General features: G+C 42.8%; 1 protein-coding gene across 2 annotated transcripts in view; it reads left to right on the forward strand.

Annotated features, from left to right (window-relative positions):
- The window catches only part of robo4 (roundabout, axon guidance receptor, homolog 4 (Drosophila)), a 115,930-nt gene extending 94,556 nt beyond the window's left edge, over window positions 1-21,374 (forward strand). For both annotated transcript variants that reach the window (XM_059957272.1, XM_059957273.1), the window contains 5 exons: window positions 4,078-4,219; window positions 5,314-5,535; window positions 7,598-8,010; window positions 18,214-18,480; window positions 20,364-21,374. In XM_059957272.1, coding sequence (XP_059813255.1) covers window positions 4,078-4,219; window positions 5,314-5,535; window positions 7,598-8,010; window positions 18,214-18,480; window positions 20,364-20,542 — 1,223 coding nt within the window. In that variant the 3' untranslated portion in view covers window positions 20,543-21,374. The remainder of the gene's footprint in view (window positions 1-4,077; window positions 4,220-5,313; window positions 5,536-7,597; window positions 8,011-18,213; window positions 18,481-20,363) is intronic.
- Window positions 21,375-22,381: the final 1,007 nt, after the last annotated feature.

Below are 22,381 nucleotides of genomic sequence, written 5' to 3' on the forward strand. Positions count from 1 at the left end.
CTCAACTGGTACTTATTCCCATTCTAAAGCTGCCTGTGCACCATTCCATTCTGGCCAGTTGCGTGGCTCTCTCTGGTGATGTTCAAGTTCTTGAACTAACCATAACCCTACCTCAATAATGGAACACTATGACCCACAATTTGCATTTCCATGGAATTGTTTGTGATTTTATTTTTCCACAAATGTTTTGCAGTCTTTTGTTCTCTTTCATCATTGTCTTGTATAATTTAATATTACGTGTTCCATGCTTTATTTTGTCTAAATCCACGTGTTTGTGATTCTGCCACAGGCAAGTTTTAATTGTCCCTGTACATCAGTGCTTGTGCCCATGACAACGTACCCAAATTGACAATGTACTCCACGTACTCAAACTCTTGAGGTTTTCTCCCCATAGACAACTCTGTACCATTTAAAAATGGTCATTGGAGCCGCAGAGAAGTAGCACACAAGAACAGACCATTTGGCCCATTGAATTTGTGCTGACCATTAAGCACCAATTTTTGCACAAGTGCTGCACTGATCCTGATTTTATTCTCCCTACCTTCCCATGAATTTTCCTCAGCTTCCACCTCTCACCTACACTGAGGAAAATTCACAGTAGTGTCTTTATGACGTAGGAGGAAATTAGAGCACCTGCAGGCAGACAGCTCCGGAGAACAGGATTGAAGCTGGGGCTATGAAGCATAGATCTGATGGTTGAATGGCCTTCTATCTTGTAAGATAATACAAGTGGTCCCTGGATAATGAACACAGATGTCCATAAGTTGGAAAGTATTTGCTATGGTAACCATGCCTCCAAAGAATTGTAATTATTGGTATTAAAAACAAATATGATTTGTAAGAAAGAATACACTGTTTGGCTAAGGTGGTGCAAGGTTTGAAAAGAGCTGAGGGCCTTCTGGTGCTTTTCAACAGGTGCTGCGTCTGTTCGTATCGTGGATTTTTGAATTTAATAATATGTGAGCCACAATATTACGGGGTTATGTAGGCTGTCCACAAGTCAGGCAACATGGAAAGGGCCTTTAATGTAAATAACATTTCATTTCATAATCATCTTTAATTGGTTCTACTCGACAATACAGTTAAAATGTACTTAGAGAGAGAAGAAGGGAGACTAAGTCCTTTGTCATCACTCCTCGTACAAAGACCTGCGAAGATTCATCCTTAGCCCAGTGTCAGCATGTGCGGCCGAGGCCGTAGACAAATCCCAAACAAGCAATTGGCCACAATGCTTAGTCTGACCCCGCCCAAAGTCAAAAACCAAAGCCCCGTCTTCCTCTTTGTGTGGGCAAAAGATCATCTTAAAAAATAGCAATGGGATTCTCCTTGTTCCTCGACCCTCAATTATCCCTTAGCTAACATTAGCAAAACTAATCCCCCTGGTCTTATACCATTTTACTGTTTCTGCTTCCATCTTATCTCCGTGCAATTAGAAATAACTTTACTGCTCAGGCCTAGGATCTGCCAGATGATCATAGAGTCTCGTTAGTTGGTTGCTGTGATAACTGGTTCAACTTGAGAAATTCAATTGGGCATGAGGCTTCACCAAGTCAGCTTTGTATCATGCCAGTGGAAGCTATACGAATGTTGTGGGGTGGGTAGTGGAAAGAGGAAGAGGATAATGCGTGCAGGGAGGGTGAGGAGAAGTTCAGAGAACTGTTGGTGGAAGTGGTTCAAAGCTTAAAGTAAGCTTATTATCAAATGTCACCATATACAACCCTGAGATTAATTTTCTTGTGGGCATTCACAGTGACTACAAAAGAAACAACATAGAATCAATGAAAAACTGCACACAGCAAGCCAAATAACCAATGAGCAAAAGACCAGAAACAGTGAAAATATTAAATAAATGAACAAATAAATAAGGAATAAGTATCAAGCACCTGAGATGATGAGTCCTTAAAAGTGAGTGTATAGGTTGTGGGAACAGTTCAGAGTTGGGGCGAGTGAAGTTAACCCCTCTGGGTCAGCAGTCTGATGGGGGGGTAGTAACTGTTCTTGAACCTGGTGGTGTGAGTCCTGAGACTCTTGTGTCTCCTGATTGATGGCTGCAGTGAGAACAGAACATGGCCTTGGATGGTGGAGGTCCTTGATGATGGATGCTGCTTTCCTGTAACAGCGCTCCGTGTAGATTTCCTTAATGGGGTGAGGGCATACCCGTGATGGAATGGGCTACATCCAGTAATTTTTGTAGGCTTTTCTGTTCGAGAGCATTGGTGTTTCCATACCAGGTCATGATGCAACCAGTCAGTATACTCCCCACTGCATATCTATAGATATTTGTCGAAGTTATCGATGATGGAACATTGCAAACTTCCAAAGAAGTAGAGGTGCTACCGTGCATTCTTTGTAATAGCACTTGCGTGCTGGGCCCAGGACAGATCCTCTGAAATAGTAACGCCGAGGTATTTAAAGTTGCTGACCCTTTCACCTCTGATTCACCAATGAAAACTGGCTCATGGACCTCTGGTTTCCTCCTCCTGTAGTCAATAATCAGCTCCTTGGTCTTGCTGACGTTGAGTGAGAGGTTGTTGTTGTGACACCACTCAGCCAGATTTTCAATCTCACTCCTACATGCTGACTAGTTATCACCTTTGATTTGGTCAACAGTAGTGATGTCATCAGCAAACTTAAATATGGCATTGGAGCTGTACTTAGCCTCACAGTCGTAAACATAAAGCGAGTAGATTAGGGTGCTAAGCACACAGCCTTGTGGTGCACCTGTGCTGATGGCGATTGTGGAGGAGATGTTGTTGACAATTCAAACTGATTGGAGTCTGCAAGTGAAGAAATCGAAGATCCAGTTGCACAAGGTGGTTTTGAGGCCAAGGTCTTGGAGCTTATTGAGGGAACGATAGTGTTGAATGCAGAGCTGTAGTCAATGAAGAGCATCCTGATGTATACACCTTCACTGTCTAGATGTTCCATGGTTGAGTGAAGAGTCAACGAGATGGTATCTGCTGTTGACCTGTTGAGACGGTAGGCAAATTGGAGCAGATCCAAGTTGCTCCTCAGGCAGGAATTGATATGCAGTCAAGAGTTTACGTGGGTGGTCTGGGAGTGTAGGGGTTGTTGCTTTATATTGGCAAACAGCGCTGTGGACAAGCACTAGAGGATAGGGTTTCACTCACATATATGGTGGAAAATAGGGGCAGTGATCAGGGCAGCAAGAGGTAAGTGCCCACATCCAGCTTGGGAACTTTTGTCCAGAGCTCTCTTTTGTACACTCACCATTGCAAAGTACGTAGAGTAAAGTCCTTCACCAAGCAAGGTCAACTCGGGTGAATATAGGGTCATAGTCTTGCAGCACAAAAACTGAACCTTCAGCTCACTGTGTCCACGACAGCTCTCGGTCACCCATCTTCTTGACTTCAAGTGCACTGGTGTTCTAGGGGTGAGAACACGGTGAAGAAGTTCTGCATGGTTGTGTGTCAATTAAACCTCAACAAGACACCAAACAATTGACGGGATGTAGCTCGTACAGCCATCTCATTTTGAAACGGCTCAAAGAAGTGCGAGCCATTTTGAGTAGGTGCACTGCATTGTGGAGAATGCAAGAGCTAAATTGTGTAATCTCCTAGAAACAGCAACAGAATAAATGCCCAAGTTATTGGCTTTTCCGATACTACCTGAGGAATAACTACGGGTCAATGGACAGGAAGAATGCCATTGCTCTCTTCCAGACTGGCTTCACCTGTGCTATGGAAACCTGCTTTTGTGCAGGTTGGAAATCATGCTGATGTTATTGAGCTGCGTGTAGCAGTCCATTCAGCCCCACTGTGCTAGCCCAGGCTGATTTGGATACACAGTGGATGTAGAAGAAAAATGGCAGCATTTGTAATTCATATGCTGAATCCTCAGTCATCCATATGAAGAAGTGAGGATGTGGTGTAGTCTCATTTCTTGGTGTTTGTCATTAATATTGACATTCACATTCTGCACAATAAGTGACAACATTGCCAGGGAAGTGATGTCACATCATCCGAGTCTGTACATTACAATAAGACCATGGAGTTACGGCTGAATTGAGTTTCCAAGCGCTGGCCTGTGCCCCTAACCTTGATGTCTCTTTGGCAGGTGATGGGAAGCCAGTGTTGAAGACTTTCTGTTCCCCAAAGGCCCAGCATCATGGTTTCGGCCTAAAACTTGTTGATGCACTTCCTCCTCCTCCCCCTCGCCCTGTAGAGGAACCTGGAGAGGTCCAGGGCACAGAGGAAAGGTAAGGGTCATTTTATATTTCTGAGCATAGTGGAGAGGAGAAAGGTGGAGAATTTATCCGTAACTTTGAAAGAAAGCGGGAGAACCCCACACTGCTGACAGCCCCATTCTGGTATTGCACGTGAGGTGGGAAGTTGTAAATGGTGCTATAAATTGCTCCATTATCCTTGAGGTAAGGAGACAAAGTTGATGTTTCTCCAAACTGAGATGTTAGATGAGAGTAGGAATGGACCTGGTTGCAGTAGTACTCCCCCCACTCCTCAGTTTGGTGATCAGAATCAGGCATGTTACCCATCCTCTGGAACAAGGATTTATCATGAGGTTCGGCCTGTGCCACTGAGGGGTTAAATCAGGGAGCACTTCTGCACCCATAGGTAGTGGAATGATCACTTCAATTTAGAAGAGGGGAAAGGAGCAGAGTTAAGAAAAAAACGGTTATCTTTTAAAAAGGGATATAGAACAGAGGCAGAGGTTAAGTTACCGAGCAGTTGTGATCTGGATGCATGATAGGAAAATAGTGCTGTACCAGGACCAGCAATGCAGAATCCTAGACTTGTGGCTTCAAAACTCCATGTAGCAAAGGAGCTTAAGTTCACAAGTAAATACATCTGGAATATAAACTGCAAGCTTTGACAATGACTGTGTAGCAATTGAATTGTTTAAGCAAAACAATGTATCTTAGCAAATCAGCTATTCTTACTATGTCCAGCTATCTCACATCTCACTCCAGAGCCACTGACTCTTGTAGACTCTACAGTTTAAGGGTTGATTTAAACATAAAACTGAATGAAGCGAAGGATTCTGGGCCTGAACACCAACAACCAGTTTACATCTCAAGCTACTAACATTGAAAAATAACCTACAGAATATCACAGGGCTGTTAACAAATACATTTTTGATCCAAACAATACAAGAGGCTTAAAGGCACATGGTAAAATGTTGTGTTTTAAGAATTGCTTCACGTGGGAGAGATGCACAAAGTTGTGGGTTGACTTGTGCTTGTTCTAGTCTTCTTTAGTACTCATTCCTCAACACAAGGACATCCAGTAAGGAAACGTCAAGGAAAAGGCTCACTGGTACTGGTCTTTGTTTCAGGCAAAGCAAATCTGCAAAAATTTCTGAATCAAAAAGGGTCTCACCAAGAAGAACGAGGAAGGAATGCTGCTCTTCTTCAGGAGACAAGTTGCCAACTCACACCATGTGTTACAGCCATCAATCCACTGCCACCCTCCCCCTGTCTACGAACAACACTGAAAAGCGTCTCCGTCCGGAGCAAGTAGCTCGATATCTGGAGCTGACAGGCGAGAGCGACCAAAGGTTTGAGGAGGGGCCTTCAGCTTTTCTAAATTTCCTGCCACTGCACTTGAGAATTTCTGGATGAGATAAATTCTTAGCGATGCAGTTAGTAGATCTGCTGCCTCACAGTGCCAGAAACATGGGTTCAATCCTGACTTTAGGTACTCACCTTGTGGAGCTTGCGTGTTCTCCCTATAACCATGTGGATTTGCTGCATGCATTCTGGTTTCCTCCAACATTCCAAAAACATTGGTTAATAGATTAATAGGTTACTGTAAATGTAGGTGAGTTCCAGAATCTGGTGGGGGGGGCATGTTGATGAGAACTAATAGTAATAATAGGCATCCGTTAGTCTCATGAGACCGTGGATTTGCACCTTGGAAGGTTTCCAGGGCGCAGGCCTGGGCAGGGTTGTATGGGAGACCGGCAGTTGCCCAAGCTGCAGGCTTTCTCCTCTCCACGCCACCGATGTTGTCCAAGGGAAGGGCACTAGGACCCATGCAGCTTGGCACCGGTGTCATCGCAGAGCAATGTGTTGTTAAGTGCCTTGCTCAAGGACACAAACATGCTGCCTCAGCTGAGGCTCGAACCAGTGACCTTCAGATCACTAGACCGATGCCTTATCCACTAGGCCACGAGCCAACACTGATGAGATGTTGAGAACTGTAGGGAGAATAAAAAAGGATTAATAAATGATTAATATTAGTATAAATGGGTATTTGATGGCCAGTGTAGACTGGATGGGCCCAAGGGTGTGTTTCTGTTCTGTGTGTCTCTATTATTTTGAGAAGTTTGAAGTGTGACTCAACAGAGGCCCTTTAAATAGACTCCCTCAACAGTAGGATCTAATATGTTAGCACTTGATAGCGTACATGGAGAAAACATGTTCCTCAGGCTAGGATTGTGAACGTAACATTTTCATGTAGCACTTCCAGAGGGAATTGAGAAGAAATCTGCTTACCCATAGACTGGTAACAATATAAAATATGCCCTCAAAAAGGATAGTTGAGATGAAGAGCAGAGAACATAGATAATGGGATAAAAGGAGGGGAGGAGGGTCTCTGCAGTGTGGGTATAAGCACAAACACAGCACATGGTCTAGTTTTTGTGGGCCATTCTATATCATGTCACCGATGATGTGATGGTAACCATTATCTAGGGTCTTGGTTTGAAACGTCGACTGCTTATTAATTTCCGTAGATTCTTCCTGACCTGCTGAGTTCCTCCAGCATTTTGTGTGTGTTGCTTTGGATTTTCTGTCATCTGAAGAACTTTTTGTGTTTGATTTGCCCCTCTAGTGTGTTGCTATTTACAGTCAAACTAAAAAAAGAATCAAGCTGAGGCAATATGTTTGTGGCGTTCCTTTCACGATCTTCTTGCAGGGTTACCTAGCACACATTCTGACATGAGGATTTACAGCAATTAGCTTGTATGTTGGAAGCTTCTAAACAGAGTAATGTTCTCATGACTAGTTTATCCAGGTTAGTAAAGTCAACGGAGGGGCTAAGTATTGTCCATAACATGGGGCGTAACTTTTAAAACCCATAAGACTCTTCTTTTGAATTTGGTAGCAAGGAAATTGGGTCAGCCAATGGCTACTCTTTCCCAGCATGCCTTTGCCACCACTTTGCAAATCTCATTCTCATTTTGAGAGTTGTTTTGGTGATTTTTTTTTTAGTGAATGTATTCTGCTTGAACAGGTTTGAGAGGCACAGTAGCCTACTCTCGCTCCTACTATGTGCATTTGATTGTTCCATCCTCCTTAGCAGCCTCTGTCTAATATTGTGGGTAACCTCTGTGGTTTGTTTGACTGTGACTGTGATCAACCCTTCTGGTCATATAAAAACCCTTGGTTTTTTCCATCCTGTTGGTCTTGAGTTGCTAATATCTTTAGCTGTAGAATTCCCTCCAAAAGTTAGTTCTGTGATTTCCCACTTTTTCTTTGTTGCAGATGCTCCTTAAAGCTTAGTGCTGCTGTCGAGTATTTAAAAATGTTTTAATGCTTTTGAACAGTTATAGAGACACTTGCAAATTAAGCTGCTGGTGATGGGAATTGATGAAACTTTTTTTCTCTTACTTACAGGCACTTTACAGACAATGTGTCCACTTTTGAAAGACCTTTCTCACCTCCCCACACATACGGGTACATCTGCGGGCCACAGCTCTCTGACCTGGAAACAGACACTGCGGACTACGACGACGAAGATGATGACCTGGACATGGAGGTTGCCCGTGTGAACTTGCGTCGATATTTTCACAGGTCCTGCCATAGCCCGACTTCCAGCCTCAGCGAGTGCGAGAGTTCCCTGGCGGGGTCTTTGGCCAACGGCTGGGGCTCAGTGTCCGAGGACAATTTCACCAGTGCCCGTTGCAGTATGGTCAGCTCATCTGATGGCTCCTTCCTCATGGATGCCAACTTTGCTCAGGCACTGGCCGTGGCAGTAGACAGCTTCTGCTTTGGACTGGCACAGCCGGAAAAGGAAACCCCTTACGCAGGTACGTCCCACTGTGGCACTTCAACAGAGCTAGCGTTTAGCTGAGTATCACATTGGGATCACTAAGTGGATCCAGGACAGGCCATACACTATATCTCAGCTGGTCCAGATGCCTGATGGTGGCACCCTGGCCTTTGTGTCAGGAGCCTGTAGTTTCAATTCCCATTCCAGTACAGAATTATAAGGTGCGAGGAGGCTCTTTGGCCCTTTGTCCTTCAGCTAGCTCTTTTGACGAGCCATTGTCCTTGTTTTTTTTTAAAGCTGGAAATTTTCTCCATTTTCTTTTCAAAAATTGAATCTGTTTCATCTTTTTCCCCAAGTAGTGAGTCCCAGATTATAGTCAGCTGTGTTTCAAAAAAGGCCTTATTTACCTGCCTGATTCTTTTGGACCCAGTTTCCTTTGACTGGATGCTTGTAGAAACAGAATTAGTGTGCTGGATATAGTTAGAAGTTCAGTGGTTAAAGATGTGATATCAGAACCCGTTCACTGTGGTTACCAGTTCAACATTATGGTTCTTGCTTCCAGCCCTCCAGTCACTTCGCCCATTCCCGGGATTTAGTTTGAATCCTACAGCGCTGGGTTTAGTGAACATTTTCTTCTCTGGCGACAGGTGAAAGGTCTTGAGCCAAACTATCGACTGCCCATTTTCTTCTACCGTTGATGCTGCCTGACCTGCTGAGTTCCTTTGGCAGATAGTTTTTCCATTTTCTCACGTGGAACTTTGAAAAAGGCCTTTTTGGAAGTAAGCTGTGTCTTTTCGTTAAAGGTCCTACAGTAACCCTTCCATCCCACTTTGCCAAAGGAGTGGCACAGTTGCTCAGCTAGTCGAGTTGCTGCCTCACAGTATCAGAGACTCGAGTTCAATCCTGACCTACGTCCTGGACTGTGTGGAATTTGCACATACTCCTGGTGACCATGTGGGTTTTCTCTGGGTTCTCCGCTGTAGACATGGGGTTTGTTGGTTAAGTGACCACTCCAAACTACCCCCAGTGTGTGGGGTGAGTGGTGGAATGTGGGGAAGAGTTGCTGAGAATGTGTGGAGAATAAACACAATGGGATTAATGAAGGATTGGTGTAAATGGGTCATTGCACATTCAGTGGGCTGAAGGGCCTTTTTCCATCGCTTATATCTCTGTTTCTAAGAGTTAATAATGATACAACATGATTACATAACTTCCCAATGCAGATTTATGCAGTGTAGACACTTCACTCCAGAGTGTGTATGTCTGCCTACTACTGAGTGAGGAGCCATTTAATTCCCGATGCTTATTCCCGAAAGTTTTCTTTGAGAATCTGTCTCATTTCCCTTTGAAGGGTGCTGTCACCTTATGTTGACCCGTGGGAGATGCTAGTCTGCATATTTTTTGGTTTGCTGCATTGCCCATCTTCCTCACTTTGTCAGTTTAATGTGTTTCATGGCCAGGGAGTAATTGGAATTGGTTTATTATTGTCAGATGTACCGAGATGCAGTGAAGTGCTCGTCTTGCATACTGTTCCTACAGATCAGATCATTACTTAGTACGATGAGGTAGAACAAGGTAAAACAATAACAATGTGTAACAAGCTACAGCGAGTAGCAATCATTGCCAGGCAGAACCTTGAAAATAAAACTTGTGGGAACAGACAACTCAAACAGCTGGATAAAGCTCTTATTTTCTCTGCCACTTCCCTGGCCGTATAATGTTCTCAGCACAGTGGCATTACATTGGCTGTCTGGCCAACTGCTGGGTTCCGGGACTGCGTCACAACCTTGGGCAGATTTCCATCTCCCCCAACTGGTATTTGTCACACGCACTGAGGAACAGGGGAAGAAGTTTGTTTTGCAAGCCAACTAAATGGCTCATTTCATTGAGGTCATACAAGGCACAGCAACAAGAGAATGCAGGAAAAAAGGTGTTGAGCAACAGAGAGGGGCAGTGCAGGCAGACAGCAAGGTGCAAGGCTATGATAAGGTGAGATTTATCTCGAAGGAAATTATTGTTGCAAGGTTGCTCAGTCAGAAATACATACTTGAAAATACAAAATGTAAGCATTGAGGTAGGAAAAAGAATACAAAATGTCCATATAAAAAGTAATAGTGCAAAATACAAATGTGCAATGAAGCCATATACTTATGCACTTAAGGAAGAAGAGTTGCAGAGTCTGTAGAGTTGTAGGTTATGAGGGTCTATCTAATTGTTCTTTGGGACTGTTCAATAGTCTTGTAACAGCAGGATAGATGTTTTTGCACCATAAGACTATATGACCACAAAACATAGGAGCAGAAATAGGCCATTCGGCCCATTGAGTCTGGTCTGCCATTCCATCATGGCAGAATTAGTATTCCTCGCAACCACGTTCTCCTGCCTTCTCCCGGTAACCTTCGATAGCCTTATCAACCTCCACTTTAAATATACTTAATGATTTGCCTCCACAGCCATCCGAGGCAATGAATTCCACTGGTTCCACCACCCTCTGGCTGCAGAAATCCTGCCTCATCTGTTCTCAAGGGACATTCTTGTATTCTGAGGCTGTGCCTTCTGGTCGAAAACTCCCCCACTATAGAAAACATCCATTCCAGCTAGGTCTTTCAATGTCAGATAGGTTTCAATGAGATCCTGCCCACCCCGCCCCCCCACACTCTTCTAAATTCCAGCAAGTACTGGCCCAGAGTCACCACACACTCCTCATACGTAAACCCTTTAATTCCCAGGATCATTCTCAAGAACCTCCTGGACCCTCTCCAATGCCAGCACATCCTTTCTTAGATAAGGGGCCCAAAATTGCTCATGATACACCAAGCGCGGTCTGACCAAGGCCTTATAAAGGCTCAGCATTGCATTTTATTCAAGTCCTAGCATTGCATTTGCCTTCTTCACCATCAACTCAACCTTCAGAGAAGCTGGCGCAAGGACTCCCAGATATCTTTGCCCCTCTGATTTTTGAATTTGCTCCTTATTTAGAAAGTAGTCTACACTTTGCATGACCATGTTCTTCTCTACATTGTTTGACCCCGTCTTTGCCCATTCTCCTAATCTGTCTGAGCCCTTCCCTGTTCCACAACACCACCTGCCCCTCCACCTATCTTTGTATCATCCGCAAACTTGGCCACGAAGCCATCAATTCTGACGTCAAAGCACATATTACCTCGTGGTTCATGCTTTCAGGTTTTTGAATATTCTGCTCGATGGGAGAGAACGTCCGCATTGACATTCTCTCCGAGCTGACTCATCCTTCTACCATTTACTATGGATTGGCCGCGCACCACCACCAGCTCCTCTTTGAGTTATTGCACAGTCAGCAGACGGATGCTCCACACAAGGTAATTACCCAGGCATATTTCAGTATGATTTATGACTGGATGGGTTTTTGCATTAAGTGCAGTGTTCTGGCCAACACATCCTGTACAGTCAGACCACTGAACCAGGAAGCTGAGATTATAACAGCAAAACATGCAATCAGCATTATTTCAGAGGAAGTGTGTTTGAAGTCAACTACACTGTGCGATAAGTCTATTTATGGTAAGGCTGTAAATAGGATGTCAAAGCATTTTGCCGAGGTTGCTGTTCTTATTTTCCCACATTGTAACCTCGACTAGCAAATGTTTGAATAATCTAAGCATTTCAGTTGCTATAAATATCCTAAAGAAGCTTCCAATCAGCATACAATCTCCGGTCTGTTTTAATATCCTACATTGGCGCCGTTTGATAAACCAGTACCTGACCAAGCATTAAAAGCCAAATCCTTGTAAATGCAATTATGTGTGGGGGGAGAAAGAGACAAGTTACATCAAACATTAGATTGCACACCTCTGACCTTGTTGCAACATCTTTAGAATCTTCTGTACTTGATGTTCCAAAGGATGCAGAGAAGTGTAAAATAACTTGCATTTGCATAGCACCTTTCAATAATATCCAGATATGTGGTAGGGTGCCTTACACCCAATTATATTTTGTGGTTTTACTTCTCTTCTTGCAGCTGCTACTTGATGTGCTGAGTATTTTCAGCATTTTCTGCTTTTATTGTAGATTTTCAGTACCGGTGTTTTATAAAAAGTTATTACATTACTGTTATACACTAAGAAATGTATCGTTCCAATCTGCATAAGACAGACTCCGCAAACACGTTAGGCAGATGACCAGGTAGGTAATTTGTGGATTTGATTCAGGAATAAACATTGATCAGGGTTCCAGGAGAACTCTGTGCTATTCTTCAAACAAAACAACGAGCTATTTTCTCCTGAAGAAAGCTTTCAGTCCAAAGCACCGACTGTTCACTCTTTTCTATAAATGCTGCCTGACCTGCAGAGTTCCTCCAGGATTTTGTGTGCGTTGCAAGCTATTCTGTATCCCTTTCTAATGTTTTACCTTCTTTAGTATTGCTTAGTTGTGCCAGCCCACATTATATCCTTGGATGTTTGGAGTGAGATTTGAACTCAGAACCTAGAGGGTCTTTTGAAACGTGGACAACTCGAACTGTTTCTTGTCTGTGAATTTAATTGGTGGTCCAATGGAGGTGTGGGCAGAAACCTAGTGGAATTTCAGGGTGAATTATTGATGGGAAGAATCCTCCATAGAGCAGCACGGTCTTTACTCTGGCACACTGGTTCTCCTCCCCCCACCCCGCAAACCCCCACACCATTTTTATTGAACCATTCAAAGCTGCTTTGAAGGTCTTTGCAAATGGACTGCATGGTGCACATGTCACGATGATAAACACCTATTCTTCTGACCTTTGCATCCGGCCTGCTTTCCTGCTGCTGCACTACAAGGATTAAATGAAACGTAAAAGTCCTATTTTATTGGATTGCTTGTCTTCCCATTTACTAGGGAATTGTAAAATGCATTTAAATTGAGGTCAGGGTTTATTGGTCTTTTTGTGTCTCTCAGGCTGTGATATTTACGGCAGCATTAAGTTTTGATCTGAGGACGGTGCAATGGAAATGCCGATTGAAGCACTGTCTGTTGCTCAATTAATTAATTTGTTCTCTGTGTCCTAAATCTGCCCTGGCCTCATTCAGCTTTATAGTTGAGCGAAGTGATGATACAATCCTCACAGGATTTGTGTGTGTTTCAAGCTGCCTTGCCTAGTTTACAGGCATTGTTTTATGATTAGCATGGCATTGATTGATTGAAGAGAGCGTTCCTCAGTCCCTCAATGGCTTACTGGGAAATAGTTCTTTCCGAAGGGATACTCGCCCACTGTGTCAGCAGTTTAGATGTGGTGATTTGTGATCAATTTAGGTGCTAAATTTCTAATCCCGATAAATACCAAAAATCCCTATTCACCTTAAAGTGTCCAACAAAGTTCCAGTTGTCATTGTTAAGTGGAACCAGCTTGATCACTGTTGGAACACTACCCTCATAAAAATGCTTTGGTGAATCTGAAGAATAATTCAAGTTTACTCGCTATGTTTCCATTGAAGCATACAGTGAAATACATCATTTGCATTAACAACCAACACGCCCAAGGCTGTGCTGGGGGCAGCCTGCAAGTGTTGCTACACATTCAAATGCCAAAGCAGCATGCCCACAACATGCAAGTTTGAGCTTATTGTCAGTCAACCATATTCATGTATACCACCAATCGAAACAATGCTCCTCTGGGCTAAGGTGTACAGCACAGTACGTATAACTCATACACACAACACATAAAGTAATATGACCAGAAATAAATTAACAAATAGTAAGGTGTATTTACAATAAAAGTTAAAAGGTAATCCATATAAAGCTGCTGACACTTCAATTGTGATGAGCCGTGGGTGGTGACAAGGGGTTCAGTAGTCTCTCTACCTGTGGGAAGAAGCTGTTTCCGCATTCTAACAGGCCATGTCCTGACACTGTGGTACCTCCTGCCTGATGGTAGGGCGTCAAAGAGATTGTTGGAAGGATTATTGATAATGCTAAGGGCACTGCATATTCAGTGCTCCTGATAAATATCTTGGATGGATGGAAGAGAGACCCGGATGGTCCTCTCAGCACTTCCCACCATCCTTTGCAGGGTCTTGCAGTCAGATGCCTTGCAACTCCCGTACCAGACAGTGATGTAGCTGGTCCGGATGTTGGCGATAGTTCTCCTGTAAAAATTGGTTAGAATAGAGGGAGAGCCTCACTCACCTCAATCTCCTTAGGAAATGGAGACACTGCTGGGCTTTCTTGACTAAAGAGGTGGTGTTGAGGGACGAGGTGCACTCCATGAAACTTGCTGCTCCTAACTCTCTCCACGGAGGAGCTGTTTATGTGCAGTGAGGAGTGATCAGCCTGCACCTTCCTAAAGTCCATAATCATCTCTCTAGTCTTGTCCACTTTGAGAATCAACAGCAAAAACAAGCTCTGTTTTTCCCTCTCATCCATGCACAGTCCTCCAGCAGACATGGGCTCAGGCCTTCAGACACCAGACTTCAACCTCCCCAGCAGGCGCACAAAGATACACAGACTTGGCTCCAGCTAACAAGCCTCAACTATTGGACTTCTGATTTGACTCTTAGGCCTAGATCCCAGGATATGCCGATCACCAAACATCAGGCTTTGAAATACAGAATTGCCAGTGGAGGGAATCCGAGCACTAGGTGTCAAAATCCAGATTCACCGATTTGTGAACACCAGGTCATCAAAACTCATTCCTCCTTCCTGCACAGAACTCCACGACTTTGGAATCTGCTGTCATCTCACTGACTTTAGGGTGGGGGCAGGGGTGCTGTCCCCATCCACTTTCTGCTGGTCTGACATCTGACATCCAACCATGGATGTCCCACGTCCACGTCGTTGGTCTTTGATCGCAGAGTGGAGACTTAGCCGGCAGCCTGACCTCTAATTTCCTCCTCATCCCTGTTCCTAAAGAAATTATTCTGGAGATCTAAGCAAAAGGACAATTCACCCTGATGTACAAAGAAGAGGAGTCAGAGGGAGAATAATTGGGAAGGAAAACAAAAGTGGGATGCTTGTGTTTATCATTATGAAATGCAGTGAGATTACTGGATTGAATCATTAAATAGATACAGTAGTCAGGCAAATTGTACTAAAGAGGTCTTCAAATATATGCTCTCTGGCTCAGTACCTACATGTGAAGTCCCTCCATGTGTCTACCCGTAATAATCCACATCTACAATGTCCTCTGTGTTTCCTTCATATCAGCAATTCAACCTACTCAGTCACATACACACTTCTTTCTCTCTCCACCAACCTATTAATTTGTTCCATTCCCTTCTGTGTTTACCATCAGTTTCTCCTGCGTTCCATCCTTCCTGACAATCCTTTCTACTACATTCTTCTCTCTGCATGCTCTTCCATTTCTGTCTTCCTTCCCTTGCCACATTCCTTCTCCTTATGTTCCTATCCACCCTCACGTTTATTAACTTGTATCATTCCTCATGTTCATTCAGCACATATTCATCTCCCTTCTGTATTTTATGCTTATGCCATCCACCTACCCGACCCATGTTCCTGTTCACTGTGTTCCACGAAGTTTCTCAACTATCCTGCATTCCTTCCTCTGTTTCTTCTCTTTACTTTTCACCATTGTGCCCATGTTCTATCCCCCATTTTTATCTCCATGTTCCTCTCCATGCCCTGAGTTCATCACCCTCCATTTCTTCCTCACTATGTCCCTGCGTCCAGCTTTGTTCCTACTTCCAACATCACTTCCTTTGCACTGTGTTCCTCCCCATATTCCTGTCACCCAATCTTATTCTCTTCCCACCAATGTATTCTTTCTTGATATTCTTTTCCCCATATTTCCTCTCCCCGTTTTGTTCCTTCACCCACCTGGTTCTTTTCCATATAATTCTTTTCCAGCATTTTCATCCCTCCAGTTTATTTCCCTTCTCAATTTATTCCTCCTTCATATTTGTTCTAGAATCCCATGTTCATCCGTCCCGCTATTGTGAGTAAAATTCAAAGTGAAGTATGTATGTGTCACCTGTAGGCCTCCGTTAGGATCGATAGACCATGGATTTGTACCTTGGAAAGTTTCCAGGGCGCAAGCCTGGGGAAAGTTTTTTTTTAATGGAAGACTGGCAGTTGCCCATGCTGCAAGCCTTCCCCTCTCCACACCACCGATATTGTCCAAGGGAAGGGCACTAGGACCCATGCAGCTTGGCACCGGTGTCATCACAGAGCAATGTGTGGTTAAGTGCTCAAGGACGCACACACAAACCTCAGCCAAGGCTCGAACTAACAACCTTCAGATAACTAGACAAACGCCTTAACCACTTGGCCACGCACCACGTGTCACCATATACTACCCAGAAATTCATTTACTTGCAAGTTTTCATAGTAGAAAGAAATGCAATAGAATCAATTAAAAACACACAATTGACAAAAAAACCAATGTGCAAAAGAAGACAAACAGTGCAAATAAATATGTAAATAATGCCAATAACATGAGTTGCAGAGCCCTTAAAAGTGAGGCCGTAGATTGTGGAATCAGTTCAGAATTGAGGTGAGTGAAGTTATATGTTGCTTCAGGGGCCTGATGATTGAAGGGTGATAACAGTTTCTGAACCTGGTGGTGTAAGGGTCCAGTGCCTCCTGTCCGATGGTAGTAGTGAGAAAAGAGCGTGGCCTTGATGGTGGGGGTCCTTGATGGATGCTGCTTTCTTGTGGAATCTCCTTATAGATGTTTTCAATGGTGGGGAGGGCTTTTCCTGTGATGGTGGACTGGGCCACTTTTTGGCAGCTTTTCCATTCTTGGGAACTGGTGTTTCCATATCAGGCTGTGATGCAACCAGTTGGGATACTTTCCACTATGCATCTATAGAAGCTTGTCAGAATTATAGATGACGTGCCCAGACAGATCCTCTGATGTGATAATGGAAAGGAATTTAAAGTTACGGCCCTCTCCAACTCAAATGCCCTGATGAGGATTGTCTCGTGGACCTCTGGCTTCTTTCTTCTGTAGTCAATCATCAGCTCTTTGGTCTAGCTGACATTGAGTGAGATGCTGTTGTGGCAACATTCAACCAGAATAAGGAGACATGCTTAGCCCACTGACCTGCTGTCTCTACGCTTGTGACTGCGTGGCTAGGCACAGCTCAAACACCATCTAAACATTCACCGTTCCACAACTGCTGTTGCTAGAATCTCAGATGGTGAAGAAGTGCTATGCAGGAGAGAGATAGATCTGCTCATTGAGTGGTGTCAAAACAACCTTGCACTAAGTGTCAGTAAGACTTAGAAATTGACTCTGGACTTAAGAAGTCGAGGGAACATGCATCAGTCCTCATTAAAGGATCGGCACTGGAAAGGGTGAGCAATTTCAAGTTCTTTGGCGTCAAAATCTTAGAAAATCTATCCTGGGTCCAACATATTGATGCAATCATGGAACATTCGTTAGGAGCTTGAGGAGATTGGGTATGTCACCAAAGGCCAGTAGATTTCTACAGATTTAATGTGGAGAACATTCTGACTGGTTGTCTCACCGTTTGCTATTGAGAGGCTATTGCACAGAATCAGAAAAAGTTGCACTGGATTGGAACCTCAGCCTGCACCATCATGGGTGCTAGCCTCCTCAGCATCAAGGACGTCTTCAAAAGCCGATGTCTCAAGAAGGCAGTATTAAGGAACCTCACCATTCAATACATGCCGTCTTCTCATTAGGGAGGAGGTACAGGAGCCTGAGGACCCAGAGCAGTTTTTTTTCCCTCTCTGCTATCGGATTTCTGAACAGTCCATGGAACGTGAACATTGTCTCACTATTTTGGTCTCTCGTTGCACTATTTATTTTTATATGTTATTATAACTTACAGTATTTTAACCACAAAACAACTAATTTCATGACATGTCAGTATAATAAACCTGCTTCTGATTCCTACCATTCCTCACCTACCATCTCCCGTTTCTCTCTGTCTGCCTCAGCTTTTTGCCCATCTCTCACTCTGTTTCTCCCTCTTTCCCCTGATTTCCATCCTCACGGTCTGTAAGTTGTTTAAGTGAACCTACACACAAGTTCTGGGAGCATGCGTTTCATAGGTTCCAGAGAGCAGCCAGAATCCTTGATAAATTCTTGTCCCCTGGGTAACATCTCTAATGTCATTTATACGGTCAGTCTTTGGCCTTTGTGCTTTCATCCTCTTCTAGCTCTTGAATTTTAATATGTTCCTGTTATTTGAATTCTTTGATCTGCTTCTTGGTCTGTATTAGTTTAGTTCATTGCATCTTATGTTTTAGTTTCCTCAGTCTAAGATGATTCTGTTTCATTTGAATCCATTTGTTTCTTTAATTCTAGCACTCTCTTCATCCTCCTTCCTGCCAACTACTTTCCCCGATGCTGTCTCCCACAATCCAACAGAAGGATCAGAGGTCATGAGTGTGTGCCCGGAATCTGACCCTGCTCACGTTTGGGACTGGAGTCTGTCTTGGGCAGATGAACTAGAAGGCAAAATCTCACAGAAGGGTGAAATTAAAAGGAGGAACCAGATGGCTCTCGGAAAAGACCTCAACAAACCCTTCAGGAATCTCTCAGACGAACAGCAGCAGGACAAGTACATCACTGGTACAAAGACAGACCTAAATCCTGATTTATTCACTGAGTGCAGTCATTGACTGAGCCCAACTTGTAGAGCTCTCATCTGGGGATGGGTCAGGGCCTACATAACTTATAGAAACAGCCACAAATCTGAAAGATGAACAGAGGGAGCAATTCAGGAGAATTACAATCCGTAAGGGTGGTGGTACTGAGCAAGTTGTGGGTGTAAAATTCTGTGTGTTTTGATTGGACCATCCAAGTGTCTTAAAATAAGTGTCTAATGAGATGTGTTCGTTTTTAATTTTACAATCTCACCTGGCTTTGGGGTAGGTCCCATTATATTGAAAATGTCACAAGTGTATATTCTTTATTCAAAAAGAGAGGAAGTCAAAAAATGGGGAAACAATAGGTCTCTTGGCTGAATATATGTGATATAAAATATAAATCATTATTGAGGATGCAATAGTGGGGCACTTTGGGGGAAACAAATCTAAGCAATTAGGCAGTCAAAATGGCTTTGTGAAAGGGAAATCAAGTTTAACTATTTCATTGATGTTCTTTTGATGAAGTGATGTGCGCTGTGGATAAAGAGGATCCGGCACATGTACTTAGACTTCCAGAAGGCACTTGATAAGGTGCCACATCAAAGTTTATTGTAGAAAATTAAAGTTCATGGTTTAGGAGGTCACATTTGTTGGGTCTGTTTTAGGAATACTTAAAATCCAAATAATCTCTGAAGATAAAGTTTCAACCCATTAAATGGAAAATCAGTTACTTGGTTGTCAGCCCATGAATATGGTCTCCTTGACATAGAACTACTAATAAACTCAGCATAGGATCAGTGTTGGAGAAGCCTTTTCTTCATTGCACTATACTCCATCAATAGTTACTTTCTGTCAGCGGGGAGGCCAAAGACAAACCCACCCCCTCGTTATTAGCAACTAGTGTTACAGTTATGGCAGGTGTTAAAGGGGTTGTTAATGTGGTGCAGTAGAAACCTTCCACCTTCATTTCAGTCTTTATCCTCACTTTACCCTGCTATTAATACACTACCCAGCTGTTGTAAGTTTGATGCATCTGGGAAAAGATCTGATATGACAAGTTAGACATTGTTACACATTTAAGCTAGCTGAACTGGCTGTTGAGGCAGATAACTGTGTAGAATACTTACTCAATTTCTACAATGGTATCATGTGTTTTTTTTTAAACGAGCCAAAATTGCACGTTGATGAAGTCATAATATAGACAGGCTACTGTGCTTGGAATTTTGTTTCACTCCAGTTATGAAGGGTTCATTACCCCTTGCCGATTTTGTAGCAGAGCTTGATTCAGGTAACTCATCCTAAGTAGTGTTTATTGATTTCTGATTTGAAAAGAGGACATTTCACGAGCTCTAAATGGGCTATGAGGAGAGTAAAAGATTATAGCAAATGTGATATTGATTTTTGCTTTAGAGATCCAGTATATGCACCTGGAGTGAGTTATACGGGCCTTTATTAGGAGTGTAATAATCAACGAGCAAGAAATAAATTGCATTTAAATCACAACTTTCATGACTACAAGATATTCCAAAATCCATCACAACCAGCATAATACTTTTGAGTGCAGTCAACTGAATCATCTAACTTGAGGCTATGCTATAATGTCTCATTTAGAAAACAATGTAAAGAACACTTAGCTTGTTTGCACACAATTTTGAGAATTACACTGGGATAAGGTAATGGGGGAATTATGACAATCTATGAGCTTCAAATCCAACAAAAGTTAGAACTTTCAGACAAAGAAGGGAGAAATGGAAGTGCATAAGGGTCTTTCAGTGCTGTGACTTTCTCTTGGAGAATCCATTTTAGTTGTGGTTGAAAGAGTTATTCACCATTGAAATTAACGTCAGCTTAATTTTTGATTTGTAGATGTGTACAGCTCTGGATTGGAGATGCAGGTGAACCCTACCCTCAGTGCGGTACACGTGTCCTTTGCGACGGTTGGAGCCCCGGTACACAAGAGTTTTGCAGTTAGGAGGAAGGTGGACAAAGTTGGACTGATGAACATTCCAGTGGATGCCAATGGTATCAGCATGGTGAAAGCCTAAAGAGATGCACAACTGAATATCCTATGGATGTGGCCCATCCCTGTACATACAGAAATCTAAGGAGCCAGATCCATGAGGAAGTGAAGGATGTTTATGGGGTGCAGACACTACACTGGTGATTGGTGTCCTGCATGCTGTACCAAGTCATCTGCATTCAGTTTGGTCAAAGCTACACATGTCCAATGTGTAGTTCATGTAGCTTTGATAGGAAGCTCATTAGTTTGGATTCATGAAGTGTTGGGAAGGTTTGTCTAAGTTTCCCATTTCCTTGACATCTAGAGCAGAAAAACAAACCAGACAACATGCTTACAGCCTGATGTTAGCAATCAGTGACTGAAAAATGGGTGGATATTGGCTTGTAGATTGTATAGATAAGCACCTGGGGCTGAATGGGGGAAAATGGGGTTTAACTCTAAAGCCAGGCTGTAGGTCCTGGGGCATTGGAGAATGTGTACATTGAAACCCACAAGTATACACCAGCTTTTAATTTATCTCTTTACTAATTAATCTAACAGATGTATTTAAATAAAATTGATTCTGAAAGCTGATATCAAGTGGCGATCAAAACGACGTACATCATGGAGGCCTGAAACATTGGTGACCAAGTTCAGTGAAGACAACTCGCCCATGTCTATTGCCCATTACTGGAGTGACATAGAAAGAGATCAAAACATATGTATTGATTGTCCTGAGAATTTTCACTTGGTTTACTTAAAGGGCCATTCTCTCGAAAGTCCTAGTATTGACAATATGTTACTTCATTCTGATATAAATCTAACTGTACTTATCACTTTCAATATGAACAAACAGCATTAAAAGAAGTAAAAAGAAACTGTGTGGAGATTACTGTGTGCGGAAAATTGCATACTATGTAGGATGCTTATTGCATCACTGGTTGATTTCAATTTGAATTTACAGGGACTGCAAGTAAACTAGACAAACACAAGAATGTAAAGAATAACTCACCACAAACATTATATCTTTCACTTTTTTGTTACAGCTCACAGTAGTAACATTAAAGTGCTATTAAAATGAGATACTGTGTAAAGGTGAGGCAATCTTTGCTGCTTGTATTGGGGCTGTTGCATTTATGCAGTTTGTCTATCCGATACAATTGATGGCAAAAAACGTCAAATCATCGAGTAAAACTTTGGCTCTGATACTTATTAAGAGGGAGAGGGAGGGAGAGAGAGAGAGAGAGAAGTATATAGTATAATTTTTTTCAAAGCACTATTCGATCTAATTTTGATCTCAGGTTAAATTGAGCTGGCAATCATTTCTTTATGCTGCAATACCAATTGCAAAATTGTACTAGGTACTTGGCCTGATAATCTTCTAGCATCTGATGGGCACTTTACTTGTTGTGCAAGTTTCAACCTTTACCAATACTATATAGACTCCACACAATAACATCATGGAATTTAGCTAGGTAGAACAAGGAGCACAGCCTGTCATTTTCTTATTTCACTTATTATTAAAAGGATTATTTTGCTGACACCAGAAGCCCAGAGTGGTTTGTGTCACTTCTGCTTGCAAGTACCTTGCAAGTCCTAGTGCTCAGTCTAGGAATGCTTGTGATGGCATCCAGCTGCATGGTCACTTTACATTCATCATTTTGCTGGAGAAGTTGAAGGAGCTATTGCAGGCCACAGGGAGGGTCAGGGACTTTAAGGCAAAGCCATGGTCTTCCATATACATTTACACGTATTAGGTGTTACGAACCCTGTAACTGGGTCACTTACCAGCAAAGATAGAGAGGTCCGTTGAAGTCTGATGGTACTATTTTTAGCAGTATTTATTTGTAAAAATACACAATAATAATATCAATGCAAACGTACA

The sequence above is a fragment of the Hypanus sabinus genome, chromosome X2 (assembly GCF_030144855.1).
Source record: "Hypanus sabinus isolate sHypSab1 chromosome X2, sHypSab1.hap1, whole genome shotgun sequence".
NCBI classification, from domain to species: domain Eukaryota; kingdom Metazoa; phylum Chordata; class Chondrichthyes; order Myliobatiformes; family Dasyatidae; genus Hypanus; species Hypanus sabinus.